Source organism: Falco punctatus (assembly GCF_963210335.1).
Source record: "Falco punctatus genome assembly, chromosome: 2".
NCBI lineage: Eukaryota > Metazoa > Chordata > Aves > Falconiformes > Falconidae > Falco > Falco punctatus.
Genome location: NC_137581.1, coordinates 63003663 through 63026854, shown reverse-complemented (window position 1 = coordinate 63026854; position 23192 = coordinate 63003663). Strand labels below are relative to the sequence as shown.

The 23192-nt window shown below is 39.0% G+C and overlaps 1 protein-coding gene across 2 annotated transcripts in view; it reads left to right on the top strand.

Annotated features, from left to right (window-relative positions):
- Positions 1-23192, top strand: part of IRS2 (insulin receptor substrate 2) — an 84847-nt gene that overhangs the window by 4910 nt on the left and 56745 nt on the right. Inside the window, exon 2 of one of the 2 annotated variants that reach the window (XM_080377726.1) lies at positions 1277-23192. This exon is cut by the window's right edge and continues 56745 nt beyond it. The exons of the other annotated variant lie outside the window; for it this stretch is intronic. Within the exon in view, the coding sequence (XP_080233852.1) occupies positions 1277-1302 (26 nt within the window). The 3' untranslated portion in view covers positions 1303-23192. The remainder of the gene's footprint in view (positions 1-1276) is intronic. 2 annotated transcript variants of the gene reach the window in all.

The following is a 23192-nucleotide window of genomic DNA, read 5'->3' as shown; positions in this document are numbered from 1 at the left end:
GTTTTGTCAGGTAGAGCACTATCCCTCCTTGCTTTCTTAAAAATCTCTTTTACCCCCAATGTGTCCTGTAATAAACAGCCCTGGAGGAACTCGCTGGCTCTTTGTATAAGAAAAAGTTTAATTTTGGGGTATTTCTTCATATTTTAATTCAACTGTGCTATTATTATGAGCGTGTACTTTCGGGTCGTGTCTCCCCACCCCCACCCCCCCCAGAAGCTAATGTTTACACGGTTACTATGTTTGGGCTGTACTTCAGAGTTTTCTGATGTAAGATTTTGGAAAATGTGACCAGAATAGTTTGTGTTAATGCAGCTTCTAAATACTATTTAAAAATGTAAAATGACTGAGTTAAAAAACTCAGGATTGTTAGACTGGGGACATCAGGTTACAAAAAAATCCTTGGCTCTCTAGCTGGGAAGGTCAATCATATCAAAATGAGAAAGACAAATTTAATATCTTGGTTTTGAAATATCTTCTCTCTTGCAAAAGTTTAACAGTAAATCATGCTGAGCATGGAATGCGAATTTAAAAAGAAAATAATAATTCTTTCCAGAAGTCACTGTATGCACGCGCTATTGCATGTTGTATCGCACATTTCACTTAAAGGCCCACCCTATGGTGGCGTATAACTATGTCCCAGCTGGCGGCTCAGTCCCAGCATGAATGACCAGTTGGTTGGCTTGCTTTTACACGGATTGCAAACGCTGGGTGTTCAAAGGCAAAAGCAAACTGAAGAAATCTGAAACTTGGGGTGAGAGAGAATTCAGGTTTCAATTATGTAGCTGTTCCTTTCTTGAGGTGCTAGTTATGCTGTTTGAAAGAAGAAAAAAAAGAAACAAAGAAATACACACACATTTACACAACATCCCAAAATAGCAACCCGCCTCCTCGTAGGGAGTGAGAATTTTTACACAACTGGGGGCTGGTTGGGGAGCACACAGAACAGCCGGTCTGTCAGGGATTAAAAGTCAATGATGAGACACCATAGGGATTTTCTTTGCTCTTGAATATATGCAAGATGTGGTACTTTAAACCCGTATGCATATATGGCTGTGCTATCTACGTTTATGGGTGTAGCTAGGTGAAACAACATACCACCTAATAGTAGTTGCTTGGAGGGGAATAGGTACTGCTCCTGTATTCACAGTGCTGATAGAGGTCATCAATAATAGGCACAGCGACAGTTTTGCAAGAGCCACTTGCAGGGTTGGTTTTTTTTTCTGTTTTCTTAGTAGTTAGTTGATTTTGAAGAAGAAAATATTTTCTCTTTTGATAGGAAGTACAGGAAGATGGAAAAGATGAGAGATCCACCGTTTGCAGAGCAAGCTTTGAACCTAATTAAGACGAGAGGATTGTTGAATGAAATGTCAGAGTTTGAAAGCATGAACTCTTATTCTAAGCGACTGGAAGGGTTGAGGGCAGAGTGTTATTTGTTTGTTGCTTCTAGTTTTACTGGGGTTGTTTTCAGGATCCCTGTGGCTTGACCTAGAGCGGTGGGGATGCTGCAGCTCCCCCTGTCCTTGTCCACCCTTGGGATTGTTTTCCCGGCCACCAAAAAATCGTCACGCCCTTTGCTTTGCAATCTGATTTTTCACAGAAACGAGTTTTTCTTGAGCCACCTACAGCCCCAACTGCAAAGCAAGCCCCATGTTGGGAAAGAGCTATTTCCACAACGTTCCCCAAACTGCTGACCCTAAAGCAGGGTGGGGGTGGAGGTGGCGGGAAGCGGGCACCAGTTACCGGGAAAACCTGGAGTGGATGGCAGCCTGGTCACCATCCAGGCGAAAAGCAGGATAAATGGGGAACCCACTGTTGCCCTTCCCATCCAGTAAACAAAAGGCTAATGCAATAAACATAACCCTGTTAATTTGGTACACAGTGTACAGAGGAGGGGGGGGTGTTGGTTCTGCCATATATTTGTCAAAAGGGTGGTTATAGGCTTGGCTTATTTTAATATTTAATCTGCATGCGTGTTTATTTTTCCTCTTTCCCGTAAGCTTGTAAATGCAGACCGCAGCGAGAAGTGGTGCGGGGAAGCCAGTTGAGGTTTACTCTCTCTGTAGGAGGCAAGGCTGTCTTCACCACCCTGCTTCCCTGAGAAGCGTGCACGCCTCCTGGGCTCAGGGATTAATGTAGCCAGTATCAGCAGGCCAAGGCGGTAAGGAAAAACCTTACACAAGCATCAGCAGGCAGCAGCACGCAGGGTTAGGTACCAAAAAACAGGGCTTCGGGTTAATTGCAGGCAAACTGGGGAAGTCATAGCACAAAGAAGGAGAAATCTATCACAAAGGACTTCATCAGCGTAAGTTGAATCAAATCATTAGCTTTTGCAAATTTCCTAGTTTACCTTTTGGTTTTCATTGGGATTTTACACTGAAGTTTGTTTAAAAAAGATCACCAAGTATTGTGCCAGTGTATGTGAATTTCAAACACTGTAATTTGGGAGACTACTAAGAATTTAGTGTTTTCCAGAGAAATACATGCGATTTAAGGAAACTGTATTTTGAGCATAGGCAAGATTATTTTAACACAGTAATTCAGGTAGAGTTGAGAGAATCTAATTTTCTAAAAATTAATGGTTTGCACAAAAGATAGCTTATATATAATCAGCATTGTTTACTTAGTAGTTTGCACTTTTTTCAAATTTTGTTTTTAACTATATTAGCAAAGTTAAGAAGCTTTACTTCTTCAAAAACCAAGAGAGGTTTCTAACAATTTTAAAACAGTGGATAATCCACATATATTTAGTGTTTAGAACAGGAGAATCTCAGAGATACAGGGTATACAAAGAAGCTCCTTGTAATTACCTTCCCAGTAAATTAATAATTTGGTTTGTGTAAAATACATGTTAAAAACCAGTTTGAATTCTCCCTGAATGTCTGTAGCAGTAGATGTGTTTTCGTGTGGATAAGTGTTTTAAGGGAAATTATTTGTATATTTTAAAGGTGGCTGGGTTTCACATGTAGCTTGTCTCTCTGCTATCAGTAACTTGCCTCTGCTGTAGGGAGTGCTGTGCTTTTGGAAATCTCTGTTCATGTTATCCTGTTGTGGCAAGAGCAAGTCAGTGCATCCACAGCTGCTGTCAAAACAGAAAAATTAAAAAGGTTGCTTGAAATTATTGGCTCATTTAGTTTTACTGTGTTCTGAAAGTGCAAATATTTAAGAATTGGAGAAACACTTGCCTTCATCTGATGTGTAAATAAAATACTGTTGCTGGTTGGTTGAAACTTGTTACTTGCTGACAATTAGCCTTTGTTCTTAATTTATGACCTTTTTTTTTTTTTTTTGCTTAAAAACATATGAACTGTGTATGGTTTTCATTATTTATAGAGACATTTACATTCATTTTTCTCATATAGTGTAATTTATTTATTCCAGTATATTTATGACAGTTTACATCCAATAATGATGTGACTTTTTATGGTGGATCTTAGCTCCATTGAAATCAAATGGGAGTTTTGTTTCTATTTTGGTGGGGTTAATATGTGTAATCGTGAAAATCTTAAGTAAAATTCCCATTAAATTTAGTGGGTGTATAATAGGGAATTTTGCTTAATTGAAAACACCAAGCTTCGGCGGCTTATCTTTTAATTTGTTTTCTTTTCCGTTAACAAAATGCTTTGTAACTTGTACATGTTTCTAGTAGTTGGTCTAGTTTTCTGAAACTGAACAAATACTGTGTGTAATAGTGCAAAAAAACCCTGAGGGTTGTTCTCCTCCTATGTTAGTTTCCTTTGTCTTGATTTATTTAAAGAAGTAATCATCTGTAATGCATCAACTTAAGATCATAACAAGGTGATTTTTGATAATAATGACCCCCCTGCCTTGTCAATTAGCTCTTACTTTTGTGAGGGTTTTATGATTGCACCTAAACAATAAAAAGCCTATCTTGAGAAATCTCTTCCTGTGTCTTTCTAATGGCATTTGAGATTATTGAAGACATAACCCTTGCTTCCTTTTTCCTTGGGATTGCTTTGCACAGTGAATTATATTATTATTTTTTTTCTCCTCTGTTATGCTAACTGCCATTAAGTTTTGGTTCTTAGCGCAGCATGAGAACGTTTGTCTCTAACAAAACTTGTATTCATTTTAAAATGACTTGTTAGAAGTATTAAAAGAACTATATGCTGTGTTAGAAATCTATACATCTTTTTAAATTTTTTTTTAATAAATCAGTTGTAGTAGTTTCTTTTATTGCAAGTTCTGCGGGAACATCAAAATTAACAGCAGAAATAACTACATTTAATACCTTACGTAGTTTTATTTTTTAAATCTCTTATGATTAGAATTAAAAATCGGAGGTTTTATTTTACAACCTCTAGAAATTCATTTCTTGTCTTCCAGACTGCATTTTACAGCCGGCCAAACCAAAATGGTTAGGTCTGAACCCAGCAGTGCCACTTGTGAAACACAAAATGTAAACTGAAGTTATCTGAGATTAAATGAAGCCTTTGATATTTTAAATTATGTTTATTATACGGATGTCAGCTTTTTACAAGCAGATAGAATATTAAAATGCGTAACATCTATTAGACTTTTATTTTGCTTTTTATACTTTAGATTATGTTTAGCTATACTGCTCTTAGAAAGAATGTCATGGTTACTTTGAGTCGTTTAAGATAAATTGTTATAGACCAAGTTGAATGGTGGATTTGTTCTAAAATGAACCAGTACAGTCATTGCTCAAGGCAGAGGAAATGCTTAGGTTGATGATTGCTTCTGATTACATGATTTCTTTCAAGATAGCTACAGAGACTAACATTTGCTTCTAAGTAAAATGGATAAAGGAATGTGTGAACAGAAAGAGTATTAGGACATGTTTTATACGGTGGTTTGTTTGTTTTTAATAAGGAGAAAGTAACATAGGTTTCTTTACGGTTGATTTACTATTATTTTAAATAGCGTTAATTACACTGGAATGTTGAAGTGGTTTAAAGGTTGAAACTCAGCAAGCATCCAAGGAAAAATTAAGCTAGAGTTCGTGTGTGTAATCTAACTTTCCTTCCTATTAGGCAGTTAAATGACAACATAGGTACATCCAGGTGTTTTTTGTTTATATCAGATTTCCTCTAAAGCACTATTTATGTTAATATGTTTCTTTCTAAAGTAATAAACACATAAAGAAATGCCTATATCTGGGGTCTTTTCTTTTTCCCAATTTGTTGAGGTATAGTATGCTTTTATACTGGTTGTCTGTATGTTTTCTCTTTGTGCCTAGGTGTGTTGTGTATTAGTTATGATACACTTCAGCAGAGTTTGTGGAAGTTTTAATGTTATGTCGGTGCAGTGTGTGTAATGGCAATTTGAAGTGAGTAGATTGACTGATGTGATAAATTGGGGTGTGTAGTTATGAGGGTTTCACAACACTGTTTTTTGTTGTAGTTTCTTACAGTGTTTACTTAGAAGTGGTCTGTGTATACACAGAGATCAGGAGCACCCGTTGAGTTTTTAGAAGATGGTATGGTGACCCCAAAGTTCATACATGATTTGTTTGTGTGTCTGTTGTCTGGCATGTGGTTGTTTTTAAAGTTTTTGTGCGTATGTGTGCAGAATGTCAAGAGTGACAGCCTTGAAAAGCCAAGTTCTGCTCAGGGGTCCCCTTGCTGCTGGTTGTTGAAAAGGCTGGTTTTCCTCCTTCAGCCTTTCCAAAGGCTTTCTTGTTTTGTTTTTTACACTTGTGTTTGTCTCAACTGCCTTTAGCTGTCCAGCATGTGGGCATCTTGGGTTAGTCAGATTGCCAGGCGCTCACAAGAACCAGCAGCAGTAAACAGAGCCAGCAAGGGTGACTGCTCCCATCTCTTTTAAATGCAAGTTACAAAGTAGCCCAACTTCTCCCCTGCACCTCTGTCAGCTGTAGAAGAAACCAGGAATACTGGTTTACATTGTATTTGCAGTTTCCACACTTACATAGGTAGGACGAATCCCTTAGTTGCAGGGTTGTAGGTGTTTATATTTAAAGCAAGCTTTTAAGGTTTACGTGTTATGAGCCTGATCCAAACCACAGAAAAATCACTGTAAAGATTACATCTTTACAGAACCTCACCTAAAAAATACACTTAATGGAGCGTTAAAGTGCTAGCATTTGAGGCGCACTTAAAGACAGCAGTAGTGTGTAAACTCCTGTGTGTTGCCAGTTAGACAGTAATGAGTAACTTTCCTGAACAAGTATGATTGCAGCGACTAGTCTGGTAAGTGTGTGCATATTTGCATGGAGTTGTGCTATTGCTTGGTAGCTGAGGTGAAAAATGGGCCACTAAACTAGCACTGTTGAGAGATCCCTTTGGAAATGGATTTAAAAGACCAAAGACTATACTCAGAGTTCTGTTACTATCCAGGGATTTTTTACTCTCAATTTTTTTTTTTTTTTCAAAACAGATGTTCTCAAATTTTTAATGAATTGATGGTGGCCCAAAATTGTGTATAGATGTATCAAAAATAGTGATTGAAAAAATCTAGTTCCTGCGCACAGTGAAGGGCAATATGCTCTGGAAAGACGTATGTTACAAGTTAACAGCAGGGAAATACTTTCCAAAATAAACATCTTTGATACCAGGGTATTTTTTTGTTTGTTTTCAAATCAAGGCTTGCCTGTCCAGTTAAATAAAAGTTATTTTAGAGGTTGTTTTTTATCTCAGTAAATCAATCACAGAAATAGTTAATTGGGGGGAAAAAAAACAACCCAAGACCCAAACCTAAGCCCCCACCTCTGTTGGTAACATCTACATTGCAGAAGAGTAATGCAATAGCTTGAGTCCATAGATTAGGAATGATTCAGTGTTTTGTTTACATGATTTGTCAATCCCTTCAGCATCCTAGAGGAGAACACTTCCTTCCTGGCAGATGGCAGCCCCAGGGCCATGCACCTGCCATTACAAGCAGTACGCACTAGTAATCTACCCCAGCATCGCTGTTGACAAGAGGCTAATGATTGGAGAGTGTCTGCCTGACAGCCTAAACAAAATAGGAACATATTTGTCCTTCAGCGAGGGTCTGAGGGATCTTAGGAAGGACAGTCGGGACGGTATACTGAAGAATTACAATGGAATTTAATTTAGACCTCTTTGGTAGTATCTGCAGTGTGAGCCACTTTTGAGATAGTGATGCTGCAGGAAGCGGACGATGTCTGAAAGAAGGGATTTTCTGTTTTCTGGCGGAGCGGTAGCTGACTTTGTATTAATTGCTCTGTGTGGATGGGAGGAAGGCTTGCATGATTTAACTGGCCATGCCACAGTCCTCTGCAGCAGAGTCTGCCCTCGCTGGAAGCAGGGGGACAGGTGTGCCTGTGCAGGGTTCTGTCTTGTACTGGTAAATGTGGCCAAAGCAGCGTCGAGAGTCAGAATGTCTCTTTAGTTGTTTGAGTGGTGTGTTTGGTGCTCACATCATCTTCATATTTCCATTTCAATAGTTTGATTTGTAATAGCGTATGTTTTTATTATGTTATTAGACCAGGATCTCTTATTTCATCTTTTGTTCATTTCTCTTATGCATTTATGTGTGTTTGCTTTTCTTCTTTGAAATGAGTGTGGGTGACACTTCTAAGGGACGCTACCCAAGGCGAGGGTATCTTTGAAGTAGGCCAGGATGTTCTTTGCTAAATTTAAAAACTACCCAAATATTACCCAGAGTTTGTAGAGTATTAAGCAGGATTACATGACGCACGGATTAGACATTGTTGAGCAGCTTGTTTTTGTTTGAAGGGGTCAGAAATGGAGGCACCAGGGCTTTAGTGTGATGCCAAAATAGCAAACTTGCTGATACCAGTAACAGCAGAAGTTTCTTAGAAACCGTAAAGCATGGTGGAGAATTTTCCAAGCTTTTCCAAGTGATGCTTTAGTAAAATCTGTTCGATACATGCCATGATGATGAGTGTACGGTATGAAACTCATTGTTCCATTGGGTCTCAATTTCCATATCTGTTTCACAGATACTTTAAAGCAGACTAAGAACAAGTGCTGTAAGTGCAGCTTGAGGGAGAGGATTTTGCTTCTCTTCAGTCAAAGACAAATCAATAAATCATTCCGGTAACGGTGGGAAAATCATGTCAATGAAATAAGATCTAAGCAGTTTTAGGTTTGCCTCATGTTGTGTCCTAGGCAGTATATTATTTAAAAACAGTATTTAAGACAGTCCTAATGTCCAGTTTAACCCCTTATTAAATTGGATAGCATTGTCAAAGTAATGTATGGAATGAGAATTTGGAAGATTCTGTTTTTTCTTTGGATCTAGGCTTTTGCTCACCAGAAGTCACAAGATGATTGAACAAGACATCTGACAGCCTTTTTGGGGGAGCGTTAGGTTTAACTCTTATGTAGGAGACAGTAATGTTTAACAGTTGCTCAAGACAAGAAAACAAGAATGATGCTGGCTTAGTCTGCCTTCACTGATGGAGATAATTCAGGCTATAGAAAGTTATTTGCAATAACTGGTAATGTTGTATTTTAGCATTATTTAAAAGAGATAAGACTAGGATTGACAAATGGATGCAAACCTCATCAGTTTTGTAGTTAATGCAGAACCCTTCTACATCACCAAGTTGACTGCTTCAACTACAGTGGTCTCTCCAGTGCTTGAATTATTGAGAAGTCATGGTATGAATTTCCTCTGTAGTCTTTTTACCATGTTCTCTGATACTGATTTTTTTTTTTTTTTTTTTTTTTTTTTTTTTTTTCAAAAACTCAGTGAGTGGTTTTAGTTTACTTTAAAAGGCAGACGAATGTCAGGTGATGTATCTAACCAAAATTTTCACCGATTCCCACACAAGAAGTCTTTCTTTGTGTAAATGAGATTTGGATCAGGAAGGTGGAGGTAAAATTCTTCTGTAAGGCAGTTGCACTCTTCTGTGTTGTAACATCATTTGATTTTATGATGTAAACATTTGGTAAAGTTTATAGGAGGGTGGACTTCCACCTTTTACAGGATAGGAGGGTGGACTTCCACCTTTTACAGGTTTCAGTCCTGAGTAATTATTTCTGCCAAAAGTAATGAAATATAACTATAATATTGCCTCTTTAACACAACAAAAAGTTATGCTTTTGTTGTAACAATCTTGTACAGAAACTATTGATAAAGATTTGTGATGTTGATTAAAGTTGTGAACTACAAAAATTCACTTCATAGTGAAATTATTTACAACTGATTACTTGTGATCTAGTATAAAACTTTGATTATATATCTTTGGATTTGGAATCGAACTTGTATAGCGTAATGCAAGGGTACATAATCCCCTCAGTGGTGAAGTTACAGAATTAGTGCTCATGGCTTTAACAGTAGCTAGAGAAGTGGTTATGTGGAGGAGAATTGGAAATAAACACACACACACACATGATCCTGAGGCACAGAATAGTTGAGAGAATTGGTCATAAACTTAAAATGGTTAGTACTTACAATGTTATAATCCCAATAGTTTAGCAGTTACTCTCACAAATACCGGCAAGAGTTTCTAATGTGCACCAAGGAGTGCTAGGATAATATAGCTTTCTCTTGGACGTCTATGGAAAGGTAACTTATTACACTGTTCTGTTTTAATCTTTAAATGTCAAATAGAAATCTTGTCAAGATAACCTTTTTAACTTTAACCATAGCTGGTGTATTTTAAAATAAATAGCAGATTGTGTGGTTCTAAATAAATAAATGGGTAGTACTGAGTTTTTGAATGTTAGCCAATAGGATGATTTCCAGATACAAATGCACCAGTGTATTTCAGCACTGTAAGCTTAGATTTCTAGTCCAGGCCCTCTCTTGATTTTTTTTTTTTTTCCTGTTAGTATGAATGTTCAAGTGACAGTAATCTAAAAGCTTTGTAAGATACAGTAACATGAGATTTTGTCCATTTGTTATTTAAAAAAAAAAGTCTGAACTTCATAGTAGTGAAATAGGTGGACATTTTTATTATTGATTTTTAGTAGAACTATAATTCAGCCCTCAGGAAATAAATTGATGGACTTTCATTTTAATAAAAGTACACTTGACTGTGCTAGGAAGTTGAAACAATAGACTTGGATCTTGCAGCTTGAGTGAGCACAGTCAAGCTGGTGTGCCTGAACACGGAGGGAGCTGGTCTGTGCTGGGAATGAGCTGTGTAGGATGTTTGGATACCATGCTGCTGTTTGACAGAGTCCTTGCAAGAGGTCATTTGTAGTGTTCTGCCAGTCTGAAATTATTCCCTCAGTCCTGAGTCTGCCTCATAGGTCACAAACATGGCAAGCTTTAACTTGCCATACTGGCCATGTGGGTGCTGTGTTGTCATATTAAGAGAAAATACTGTGGCATTTTGTATTCTTCTCACTCCTCAGTAGATCTTTTCCATTTTCTTTGTATTCATAGATTGGCTGTTGTCACTTTTACAGTGTGATAACATTTCAACCATACTATTTTAAAAACCATATTGAGAGTTATTTTTGGTCATGTAGACTCAGGCTTGTATTCTACTTATTTTTACTTTGCCAAAGAGTATAATTGTATTGATTTTTACTGGTGATTTCCATGTCGTTATAGTTCAGCTTGCTCTGTTTCCTTAATTAAGCATAGAAGAAGAAGAACGCTGAAGTTTTAAACAAAACAAACTAACAAAAAAAAGAGGTGCTGGTACTTGAGAGCATGTACCTGAGGAATAGCGAGCTCTTTTGAGAACTGATGCGTAGGAGTTAACTTTAGACTCTCCACCGCAAGCGGATTGAAGCATATACATCTTGTCCTTAGTCAGGTATCTGAACTCTGAAGGTATTCTTAGCATTTCCTATTAGTTTGCTTTAGATCCCAGCCCCTTTATCTGATTTTCCACTTGTCTTCTTGAGGCTTTTTCCCATATATTTTGTAAAGGGCCACCTGAACAGCCAACTCTTCTTTCCACTATGGTGGCAAAATTCTCTTAAGTTCTGCTGAAGATGGCAAAACAGTAGACAAATAAGTCTTTTACTTGAACTGTATGTTAAACTTCTCTGCAATCTTTTTTATCATGTAAACCCATTTTTTATTGGGCTGTGAAGTGTCTCTATGTTACTCATTAGTCGGGCTGTGTTTTTGTGTGTGTGTACCTGCAAATGATCTTCGTTTTGCTTCTGTAGTTAAAGAAATGTTTCACATTTTGGTATGTCTGAGAATGCCGTAACTCATTATTTGCATCAGATACAAACAGCAAATTTTTATCTGGAAGAAGGGAATAAAGTGTATTTGATACATAAAAGCCTGTGGTCTCATTGGTTAAAAAGAGCACCATGCTAAAAATAATTGGGTAATTGTCATTTAATCTGGGAGCAGGAAACACTCATCCAAATTCTCTGATTTACTTTTGGAAAACCACTGGAAATAAGTGGTACCCATATTGGTACAGGATATAGCATAGTGAGGCTATGGCTCTAACTGTTGGAATGAAGAGCATTGCCATCTGTGTCTCCAGTCTGAAATTCTGTTTCTTCATTGGATCAGATGCTACTGAAGGGTTGTTTTTTTTTCTTATTATGTGTCTCTGTGTACATGGTGGCACCTTTCTTAAAATTCTCTGCTGCTGCTGTAATGTGATAACTTTTAATTTGACAGAGGTTTTCAAGATTTTTCATAGCAGTGATGAGAGATTAATAGGGAGGCTTGGAACCATTTCTCTTCTTTCTCATGGATTGTCTGAAGTCCCTTTTTGGGCCATTGGTGACCACAGAATATCTTTCTGGAACAGTAATAATTAATTACTTCAATTAATTTTTTCAATGTACTTTAAAAATAGCTACTGGAAATAAGGACCTCTGATACAGTATAAAGTAGTCCATGGACTACAACTTGGAAAGCTGTGATGTGGAGGAACCAGTCATTTACAGCCTGTTCAGAGTTTTTACATGTGTTTGATGGAAATGGTGAAGTGATTTTGCTCAAGTGTTATTCCTGCTGTATAGGAAAGTGTATCTGTGGTCTCTAGTCTCAAACAGAAATTGAATCTGGTTGTTGTCTTTTTTTTTAACTTAAGAGATTTTTTTTAACAACAGTTGGAGATGCTGAGGCATCAAAGTGGAAGGTGCTCAAAATTGTTGTGCCCTTTGTTAGGGCCCCAGGTTGGTTGGTTGGCTTTTCCTCCTTGTAAACAGGCATCTTACAATTGCTGCAGAAAAGTTTCAGTAGGATTGTTTAGCACAGACAGGATGGGATTATTTGCAAGCTGAGGAAGGATATTCCAGAGAAGGCCACTTATCCATGTTTTTCGTAACAGGTTTTTTGGAATTTGCCTGTGCTGGGCTCCTGTTTTAGTCTGATGACAAAAGCATAATTAAAAGGCAGAAGTATTTTCATTTAAGCCACGGGATGACCACAGGACTTCAGAATCATAGGGAACTTAATGCAGGTGTTCCGAGTTCCGCTTAATGCCTTCTGTGTTGCAGATTCCAGCTCAAGTGTTCCCAGTATGGGTCCATATTCCTGTTTTAGATTTCCACATATATGGTGGGTTTTTTCATCTAGTCAGTGGTCATGCACTTTTACATAGAAGTGAGAGGTTTGGCGCAGTCTGTAGACACCTCATTCGCACCTGAGTAGGAGCCTACCAAAACAGTCCTTGTAAAATAAGGTTCTGGCTTCCTTAAGTAGTCACTGGAAGGTTACAGGTACCTTGTAAGTATTGAAGAGGCTGATCAAGGCCAGACTTAGGAGATCAGCACAAACCTGTCTTCCCTGACTATAGAAGGAGCCTATATGCTTGGTGTAAATGGAACATCTACCTTCCAGAGGTCTGAGGCTTGTGAGATCAAAATTGCTGTGGTGTCTATTTTAAGCAGAAGGACTTGAAATGAGGCTGATATTTGTATGTGGATCAGCTGGCGTAGCTAAGTATTCCTGCCTGACCTGGGCTGTGCTCTAGTTAGTTGATGATGTATTGTACTTGTTCGGTAAATGTGAAATTAAAAGGGATTTGTGTTTTCTTTAGCTATGCAGCTGCTGCACTGTTGGCTGAACACTTTTCAATGTATTTTCTGGTCAATCACAGTACGTGAAATATGCAGTGGTATCAGGGCCTTAGCATCTGGAAGCAAACTTGGGCTTTAAAGGCACAGACATCTTGGGGGAAATACTTTTGCAGAGTATTTCTTCATGTGCGTTGTCTGTGATCTTTCCTTTTCTTCACAGAGCATCCTTCTAGAACAGCTTTTTAGCTTTACAAAGTCTCACTCACTGCGTGGTATCCTGCAGGAAATTATAGTTCCTTAATATGATGTCCTGAAGTGTTCATCACACCTATTTGACATGTCCTAAGCAGCTTTAAAGAGCTGGGATGCTGGCAGTAGGAGAAGATACATGCAGGTCTTTATGTACTGGAAAGTCTCCCTGAAGTCTAGGGGAATTCTTTGCTAAACATTGTGGGACTAGAGCCAAACTCTTAAGTATCCCATCTTAAGTGACAAAGATGGGGTTTAATCTGTTTTATAGAAACAGTCCCAGCAATATAATACAATTTCAAAACTATGACAGTGTCATTTATATAGTCGTGTGGTCAGATATATTGCTATAAGTAAAAAGTATTTTTCAAAAATGTTACATGAGGTACCAGTGAGCCTTTTCAAGAAAATTAAGTGTCGTTGGTTGCTTATAAAAATGTTTACTGGCAAAAAAATCAGGGGAGCCATAAAACAAAAAAAAGACACCTGTGTGAAAGCACTTGGGAGGAGATAAAAATGGAACTGGTGAAACAGTAGAGTACAGCTCTGTTTGTGTAAATATTTACTGAGAGCTCTTGTAATTTCAGAAAAAAAGTGCATCTTGCTCTGGAGTTAGCAGTAGTGTATTTAAATGATACTAATTTTTTTGGTTTTTTTTTTTTTAACTCTGAAGTTTTGAGAAAGTGAAAAAATAAACACATTGAAAAAGTTCTGTGAAAACACACTGTGGTCTGACAGTGTAGTATTTCTCATGTTTTAACAAAGACTTTGGGGGGGTAACATTTTGTACTGTAGGTCTTGGCTGAAAAACAGTGAAATAAGTGCTGTTTTCTAAGATGAGATTTACTGCATGTCTCAGGTACTCTTGTTCCTTAGGGTAGGTAAAATGTGGCATTTTGCATTCACCTTCTTTAGCTGCCTTTTTAAAAAGTGGAGCTTTAGCATCTCTTTGGTCTTGCAGAGCTATTGAAGGTGGACTTACTTCACTTTATTTCTGCAGTAAGCTATTAGATGTGGAGGATTCAAGACACATCCAGTGGAGTTGGGAACAATCTCATTCATTCAGTACAATCTGTGTTTCTTGCTTGAGAAAGAAAGTAAAATATGAATAAAACAGAGACGGTAATTACTGTATATGCTTTCTGCTATCACAAGTTATTTTATGATCAGCTTTGAGTTTTGAAACTGGTGTCTCGGAAGATAAATTTTAACCACCAAAATTACTTTTCTAAACAGTCTACTAAGCCTTTTGCCTCTGCTTCCCAACAGAGCACTAGTTAGCCTCCAGGAGTGATATGCAGATGCTATTTATGATGCCCATGTGACAAAAACACATCCTCTCCTTTCATGTCCTAACAGAATACTAGCTTCTGTATGCAATACAGTCCACATCAGCTTCAGAAAGAAATGCTAATTCATCTCAAGATGAAATTCAGAGAAGGAAATTACAGGTGCCTCTGTTTGTTTTAAAAATGCAACATTAAAATGGTTTTTATTTTGTTTTTCTAGCACTTCTCAGAAATGCATTTGATGCAAGGGAGAATACAATCCCATCTGTAAATGAGAAATATACAAATGTTTTGAGACTTAGTTTTGCTTTGATTACTAGGGTGGGTGTTGGTTTGTTTATTGAAGGAATAGTAGGAACTGTCTGCTGGGGGATTGTGTTAGAGAAAGAGTGGCTGTTTTCAAGGGGAGTTACTGGATTGCTGTGGACTGGTAATGACTAAGGCTCAAGCAGACGAAGGTGTTGAAATCAACAGGGACAGGGCACCTTGCTAGATTTGTGAATCTGGCATTCAGACAGCATCCAATGTGCCTAGCGTAGCTGTGGGTTGCAAGCCTACAGTCCCAAGGAAGTTGATGAGAGTTCGTGGTCGTTAACAAGCTGCCTAGGAGTGCTTTCGTAAACATTATCTGGAGAGATTATCATAGCCCCATTGTGCACCTGAGAAAAGGGTAAGATGTTTTGATCATTCTCTGTGGAGGTACTGTAAAGCATTTGCTTAAACTCAACTCTTTCGGTTCTGGGCAGGATCTGTCTCCCAAATCCCATGTCTGAATTGTGGGACCAGGACATTTTCCAGGCCCTGGGTTCACAGCATGGACTCCTCAGTCAACTTCTGACTGCATGGGAAGTGACAGAAAAAGGTTTAGATTTGCATCATCTTCCAACCCCCATCCTGTCCCCTGATACTCATCTAGGGGGGAAACCCAGCCTCAGGCAGGGAGAGAGCCCCTGAGCCCTGCAGTGGGTTCCCTGGTGGCTTCCCATAATAATCTTGCTTACAGCTCAGGACTTCAGGGCTGTTGGTCTAGCCTACTTGCCTCGTTTCAGGTGTAGCCATCATCACTTATGGTTATCACACATGGTTATCTTAAATTGTGACTGTCTCCTCTCTTCCTAAATCTATTTCTAAGACTGAATTAATGTATTTTCATTTTGTGTTACATAAATTACATTTAACAGATGCCCCAGGGGTAAGGAGTATAGCTGAATACAGCAAGATGCACAGATGATTATGAAATACCAGCTGTAATACTGTAATGAGCAGAAATAAATCTGTAAATGTTTTTGACCAGCGATAAGCTAAACTTGTAATTCAGAGTCAAGTCAGAAATAATGTTCCTGCGGAAATATTTTTTTTTTAAGGCTTAAAAAAGAAAGTTACTCACAAAGAATAGGTAGTTTCTCATCTTTGTGTTGTGTAGTATGTCTGGGACAGCATACTGAACCTGGCACTGCTGGTGGCTGGGTATCCCAAGCCGAGTCAGTACCAAGGTGTGTCACAAATGAAGCGAAGGAAAGTGCTCAGCGGTGATGCAATGAGGAGCAGCTTGCTCTACTTGGAGGAAAACATGCTGGTTAGAGCTTGAGCAGCAGCTGGGAGCTGTGTCCCTAACACGTGATGAACTAGTAAGGCTGTGTTTTGGTGCCGGCTCCCACTCACCATGAAAGTTTTGTCAGTGGTCTGGTAGTATGAGGAAATTCGCTTTCTCACAAGGTGGTGGTGTAATGGCTTTGTCTCATAAATTCAGTCTTCCAAATTCTTTTTGCAAGCTTGTTTCCAAGCACTTTTCTGGAGTGGTTGGGTTTTTTTAGTTCTTTTATGTGTTGCTAACAGGAACAATACATTTGATAAGTCATAATCACAATTCTATTCAGTTAATTTTCTGTGGTTAGTAGAAAAGTATATTGTGCCTATATGCATGTGCAGTGCCTGGAACTATAGACTCCATTAACAGAGGTTTCTAACAACAGCAATATAACCCCCCAAAAGTTTACAGAACAAAAACCAGCCTTTAAAATAAGGAGACTCTGGCTTTATTCACATACTTTTTTTTTTTTTTCTCCATACATTTGTATATAGAAGCTTGAATTCCTGTTTAAATAGAATGAATAAAGCAAAAATGTTGAGGGCTTAACCTGTTTTGTGGTGCCGTAGTAACAACTCTGAACTCGAAGACATAATTTTAAAAGATCAGGGGTAATAATATATGCAACAGTAGCTGAAGTGAAATATGTAGTTGTTTAATGACTCAGTAATGACACTTCAAAAGATACAAAATTGAGAAAGTAAACTTGTTACATTTTCTAAGCAATATTGCCTAAAATACATCAGGTCATTCTTCTTTCAATGTAAGAAAGGGATCCAGACCTGGTCTCATGAAAAAATACTCTTTAAATCTGGATGAAACAAACCTAAAAACCAAAAAATGGGTGGGTGGGTGGGGTGGAAATCTTTGTGTAAACCTACTGAGGAAGGTTTGGTTAAAATGAAAATCAATTGTAGGAGCTATCTTTGTCAAATATTGGGACCTATTAGGAAATTATGTAAAAAGAATAATGTCTTGTTCTAAAGAGCAGACATTAAGTAAATGGCCAAAATAAAGTAGTTACCTATGTTGAGAAACACTGTACATCTGTGGATACTTCTCTCTCTTCTCACACAGAATTTGTTTTCCTTCCCTCTACCATAGTCCGCATACACGGTGCAGCTGATTTCCCATCAAAGTGTTAGAACACTTTGCAGGTAACGTATAGCGTAGTCTTTCTTCTCCCAGGAATCCTGCAGAAAGTGTTGGCCAGCTGTATGGGGCTTTTCTTCTCAGTTTTGCAGGGTTGTATAGAAATGCTTGGGCACCGTTTTTTTGAGCCTTTCCATTGTGCTCTCAGGTTGTAGATGGGAAACATCCGTATGGGGGAACTGCAGTTCCTGTTGCTGCCTGTCTCGATGTATAGAGTAAAGGAAGGACAACTTGTGATGATATATGGACTCATGGGAAGTAAGACTTCAGCTTTAATGGAGGCATGAAACTGACCTGTGGCAAGTTCAGAACAAGCAGAAGGAAATCATCTTCTTGCAGTTCAGGTGTAAACTGCAGGCTATAGGGTACTAAAGGTTTCCATGAAGGAAAGTGAAATGCAGGAGGTCCTTGATAGGTAAATCATTAGAAGCTAGATGAGAATTTGGGACAGTATTTCCACATGCTTGTCTTGGTTTTTAGAGTCTTGCTTAAGCAGCTGCTTTTGGCCCAGTGTCAGAGAAAGAGGATCAGAGGATTCTTCAGCCTGCTTCAGTGCCGCTGTTCTGTGCTGTTTTTCTCATTTCACTAAATGGTTTTGTGGAGGTTAGGGGGTGGTGATGTCTTTTCATCATGGAACGTGAAGTCTGCAACCTCTTGCCTAGCTTCATCTTTCCCTCACTCCTCCTGCTGACTGATTCACACTGATAACACTGAGAACACAAAAGGTTTCTAGAAAAGCATCGATAGAGATTGAAAAGCATCCTTTAAAATCTTTGTCTATCCTACTACAAGATGCTCAGAGTTTTAAGTGAGGGTGTGACAAGAGAAAGCAGTAGTGACAAGATTGCCCTCCTGTGCATGCTGGGTTGTTCCTCTTAGCTCTTCCCTGCTTTCTTCTCTGCCCTCACTCCCCATGGATTTCTTCTGTGAGAAGAAACATCTCTGTGGACATACCTCCTAACTTGAAAGTCCAAAAGCTGCAGCAGCCAGCCTAATGAGCATGTGGCCATTCAGTGCATTTAGATGTCAGGTTAGATGCATTAATTAATGTATGTAATGCCAGGGGTGTGTCAGTCTCCTTGGTAAGCAGTTTGAAAGTCAGTTTACAAAACCTGTGAACGTTGAGGACAGCCTTGTGTTTTCAAACATGCTGCTCTCTGGAAGATTAATGTATCCCTGTAGGATGGAGGGATGCGCCAGTGTCCATGAAGGCTTTGTAAATATGAAACTTCTTTTCATATTAGGTGCCTAAACTATCCAGTGATGAAGGCAGGGATCAGTCTTTCAAAGAGTGCCTGGATGAAGTGTTTCTGTTCCCCTGCCACAATATTTATGTGGCTAGAGCACTCGCCCAGGACTGACCAGTGTCCGGTACCTTTCTGACTGAAGGAAAAAAATCTCAGTCCTGCCTCCACCTTCCCATCCCGAGCACATCTCAGCCACATATTCTTTGGCAGAGGGCTCTTTAATTTCTTTACTGAAGCTTTTTTCATGGAATAATTAGATATTCACTGTAATGGAAAGGGAGAGTGAACATGACTTCCACAACTTACATGAGCCCTTATCCCTGTTCCCATGAATATTTAAACTTTTAATATGAATAATTCTTCAGTTTAATCACTGGAAAAGATTGCTTTTTCTCCCAAGTGAGAGAGAGAAAAAGCGTGCTTTTAAGCTTTTTGAAAGCACTCTTAACACTGTGTGTTCAGGCATGTGGATGGAGGCAAGTAGTGGCTGAGAATAAGCTGTTGGACTTTGGTATTGGCCATTGATATGTAGAAGGGCAGTCAGGTTCTTGCTTGTGGATCTAACCAGAAGTCTAATCATATTTTAGATCCCCCCTACCCCTGCTGCCATTCCCTGCCTGAAATAGGTCCACCCACGCTGGTGGCATTTCAGTCGGCTGTCGGCTTGAGAATATCAAGCTCTACTTAAAAGAGCTCTTCTTTCTTGTCAGACCTTGTTGCCCTCGTTAATGACTACTGATACATGTTAGAAGAGGGACAAACAGGCCTTTGACATTCCAGCTGAGCAAACTTCCCAGCAATTGTAAAGGTGTGTAAAAGGATATGGTCTCTGCTCCTAAAATGAATACCAAGTCATATACCTCACAGACCTGGAGATCTTTCATAACTCTTATTCATCTGATCCTAATATGAAATAGGGGAGGAGAATTGTTGCTTCAAAGTGCCAGTTTCTTCTCCTTGACTATAAGGAGCTAGAATGACTAGCACCTTCTAGGCTGAATAGGTTAGAGATGTGGAGGTACACATTGGGAATGGCAGAGGCTGGCTGAGTATTGCCTGGTGTATGCTGTCAGGGCAGACGTGCTAATTCAGTTGTTTTTGTTGTGTCTCCGAAGATGGGGTTGGTAGGTAGTTTGGTGTATTAGTCACTACTTCCTTCCTCCCTCGCTCTTCAGCACTTGTAAGGTGAGCATGTTGTTTTGCAAAAATTCTCTCTCTTAAGAAACTTCCAGCCTCGTTTTGTATGCAAAGTGGTGTCGCTGGACTTTGTGCATTGCTGTCTGGGTCTGTACCTGGGAAGAGCTGTGTGCTCGTGTTGGTGTGGTGGAAGGAGCTGTGAAAATCAAGCCAACCACCTGAGACCATGTTTGCAGCGTTGGGTTTTGAATCTGCACTGATAAAGGAATGGCGTGATGGTTGTAAGGTGGGGGGCAATTCCAGTTGCATGCAAATGGTCATCAGCTGAGAGCATGACTTCTTGTTCCGTGATGGTTAAATCCTGTGCATGTGAACTGTTGAGTGGCTCTTTGGCTGGCTGCCATGGACTAATCTTTTCAGTGGCAAATTTTCTATATAGTTTCCACATCTGCTTCTGTATGTGTGTTTCTGTCCCTCTTACAAATTCCCAGTGGAAGGCCAAAAGGACTAAACATTTTTTCCTAGCTTTTTTTTTTTTTTGCTTAGAGAAAGCAGCTTGATTTTGTTTAATTTCATGTAATATTTTTAAATGATTTTATACGCAAACTGGAAGGGAGAGGATAATTGAACACATTTCAGATAGTACTATGCTGAGATTTTTTTACTGATCTTATTTTATCCCCAATCATGGGATTAAATCACATCTATACAAACTTGTTTAATAGTACGCAGTGGCTGTAGCTCTGAAATTAAGAGATACAATAGCAACTATATTAAATTAATCCTGGAAAAATGAGCATGTCTAGTTTCTTAATTTTAAATTTGAAGTGCTTATTTTTACTATAATTGATATGGCAAATGTATTGCTGGACCAGCACTTCAGCTATAAATTCATTATAATGACATTCGTAAGTTTAATCCTTTATTTTCCACATGATTATGTTTTAAATTTAGTTATTCATACTACAAAAAGTATAAGAACCTTAACAAAATGATATGAAACACAAATTATATCAAATTCTGAAATCAGCTAAGCATAACCCTCATCATCATCTGTACTTATACTGTAGACTCATGTGCTTAAACTCTAGTGTAAGATTGCAGGTAAAATAAGTGTTAGTCATGTAAATATATGGTGTCAAATACAGATTACTTTGATTTTTAGTACATTTGGATAAAAGTTGACACTCATAAGTTGTGGGGCCATGCCAGCAGATGAACATTTTAGCCTTTTGTGCATATGCCAGGCGAAAAAAATAAGAAATACTTGCAGGTGCTGACATGCATCATCTTTTTCCAGATAATCTAGTGCTGTGTTTCCCACTTTAGAAGATAGTATCTTTCCCCATGATTATCTTAACACAATTCAAGATGTAATGATTTTTAACTATTTGACACAAGAGTTAAAAGTACTATAAAGCTCCTTGTAATACAAATAACTGGCTGCAAAATCCCTACTTTACTACTTTAAAGAAATTCAGTGATTTTAATTTTTTTGTAATTACCAGTCATGAAGAATTTATGTTGACCCAATGCTTGCTTTTCTAAATTCATACAACAACAGAGACATATCTAAATAACATCATGTACTGTTTCTTAGTGGAATAACATACCAAAAGAGCGTAGTTACTTGGGGCAGCATGTCTCCAATTATGATCAACCATGGTTTGTTTAAAAAAAAATAACAACGTGGTTTTTTCATTTCATGGTTTGACTTGTTTTTCCTCTGAAATGTGGAAACATTTTACTTTGGATGGATATTATTCATGAGCTTTGTAAACTGCTAGATCACACTATGTTTTCCTGCGAAGTGCTTGTGAGGCAAATGTTTAAGCTCTGATTGAAACCTTTTCCTATGACGATGGCCAAACTTGCCTTTATTTGGTATGAACAGTCCCACTGAGCGGAGCTCAGATTCCCTGGAATTACTTGTGAAGAGCCATAGCTCCGCACATGAGTTATTCTGTTATCTTTAGCAGGTTTACCTATGTACTTAATATTAAGTATAGTGTTCATTAAATTACTTAATGAGAGTCAGAGCCAGGGCAGGATTTGGCTCCTACTGTGCACCTCTCTGGTAGCATCCCAGGGAGCAGGCAGGCTGCATTCTCATTGGGGTGCTTGACCAAATTTGTGACCTTACAATGTGTGTGCATGCATCATACAACTCCTCCCATAAGGAAGCCCTCAGGGACTGTGGTTCAGACCGTCTGCCCTCGCCGTCGGTGCCAGGCCAGCACGGCTTCATCTCCATTGGGATCCAGGCTGTCCATCCCCACCCTCAGCCTCTGCAGCCCACCTCCCTGCTGTGCTCGCTGGCTGATGCTGACAGGTCTGGGTGCAGGGAAGGTGGTGCGGAGGTGCAAGGCTACAAGCCGTGCTGGTGCCCGTGAGCCCACCTCCTGCGGGGCACCTGGCTGGGTACAGTGCAAGGTGCTGCAGGGTAGGGAGGGCACTGCAGCTTGCTAGGAGGGACACACACCAGCCTTTTCTGACCAGCCAGCTGCCTCACCCAGGGCCATGCACCTCTTCCTCAGTGTCAGGGGGGCTGAAGACATCTCCCTGTGGGTGGGATTCAGTTCCTTGGGCTGTGCTGTCTAATGGCCTGGCCCGATGCCCACAGACGTATGTGGTGTTAACCTCTAGATTCAGTTGTATCAATAGGATTGCTCTTCCAGGAAAAGTTAGTTAGTGGGATCAGAGCCTGAATCGATTTGGCAGGCAGCGTGGGGAGGGGAAACAAAGGGACAAAGCCACCAAGCGATTTGCCTGCAGTCAGGGCAGAAGCCTGTGGCGGAGCTGGGCTTCTGTGCCTGATGCCTGATCTGCTCTGGCAGTCGTGCTGCCAGTGGAATAAATTTACTAGTTATGAAAAACCAGCAACGTGTTTTGCCATGAGCCACATGAATAGCTGTTTGCGTGCTTGTTAGTAGATGAGAATTATTTTTAGGAATTAAGAAAGTTTTTATTCATTGCTTACTGACTTTGAAAATTAATAAGCAGAGTAGATAATCTTTAATTGACTAACCATTGTATTCTCTTCACAGTGTATTTAACAAGTCTTTGAGTATTTGGTAGTCTCCTAGCAATTTGTGTGTGTTTATTATCTGATTTATTCCCCAAGAAGCACTGGTGGAATCAAATGACTTTTAACTAGTTTTGGAAACTCAACAGTGATCATGAATACTTTCCTTAATAAAGCCCAAACCCAAGAGGAAACTTCAGCATTGACATAGTGCTGGACTTTGAATTTGGATTTGTGTACGCCCATGGGGAATGAAGTTACCGAAGAATAAATTCATGCCCTGTAGGAATTTTGTTTAGTTCCTGGGTAAAGTCAATGTATGCTGATGTGACTTGCTGTGTAAGTAGAATATTGACCTGAGGCTAAGTAAAAGATACTAATCACTCAAGTAAAAATTAACACTGATACTGATGTAATTTATTTTTTTTTTCACTTCAGCATGCAACTTGCAACTTCTTGCAAGTAAGCTTCCTCTGAAGCCGACATTGCTGTTTTGTGGATCAAGTGGTAACATTGTTAGTTTTTCTTTCTTGATTCAAAGCTTCTTCTGAAGTCAGAGGAAGTTGTTTCATGATTGAAGACTCTGTTTGGGTTAGTTTTCTGTTATAGGTCAGCATTATA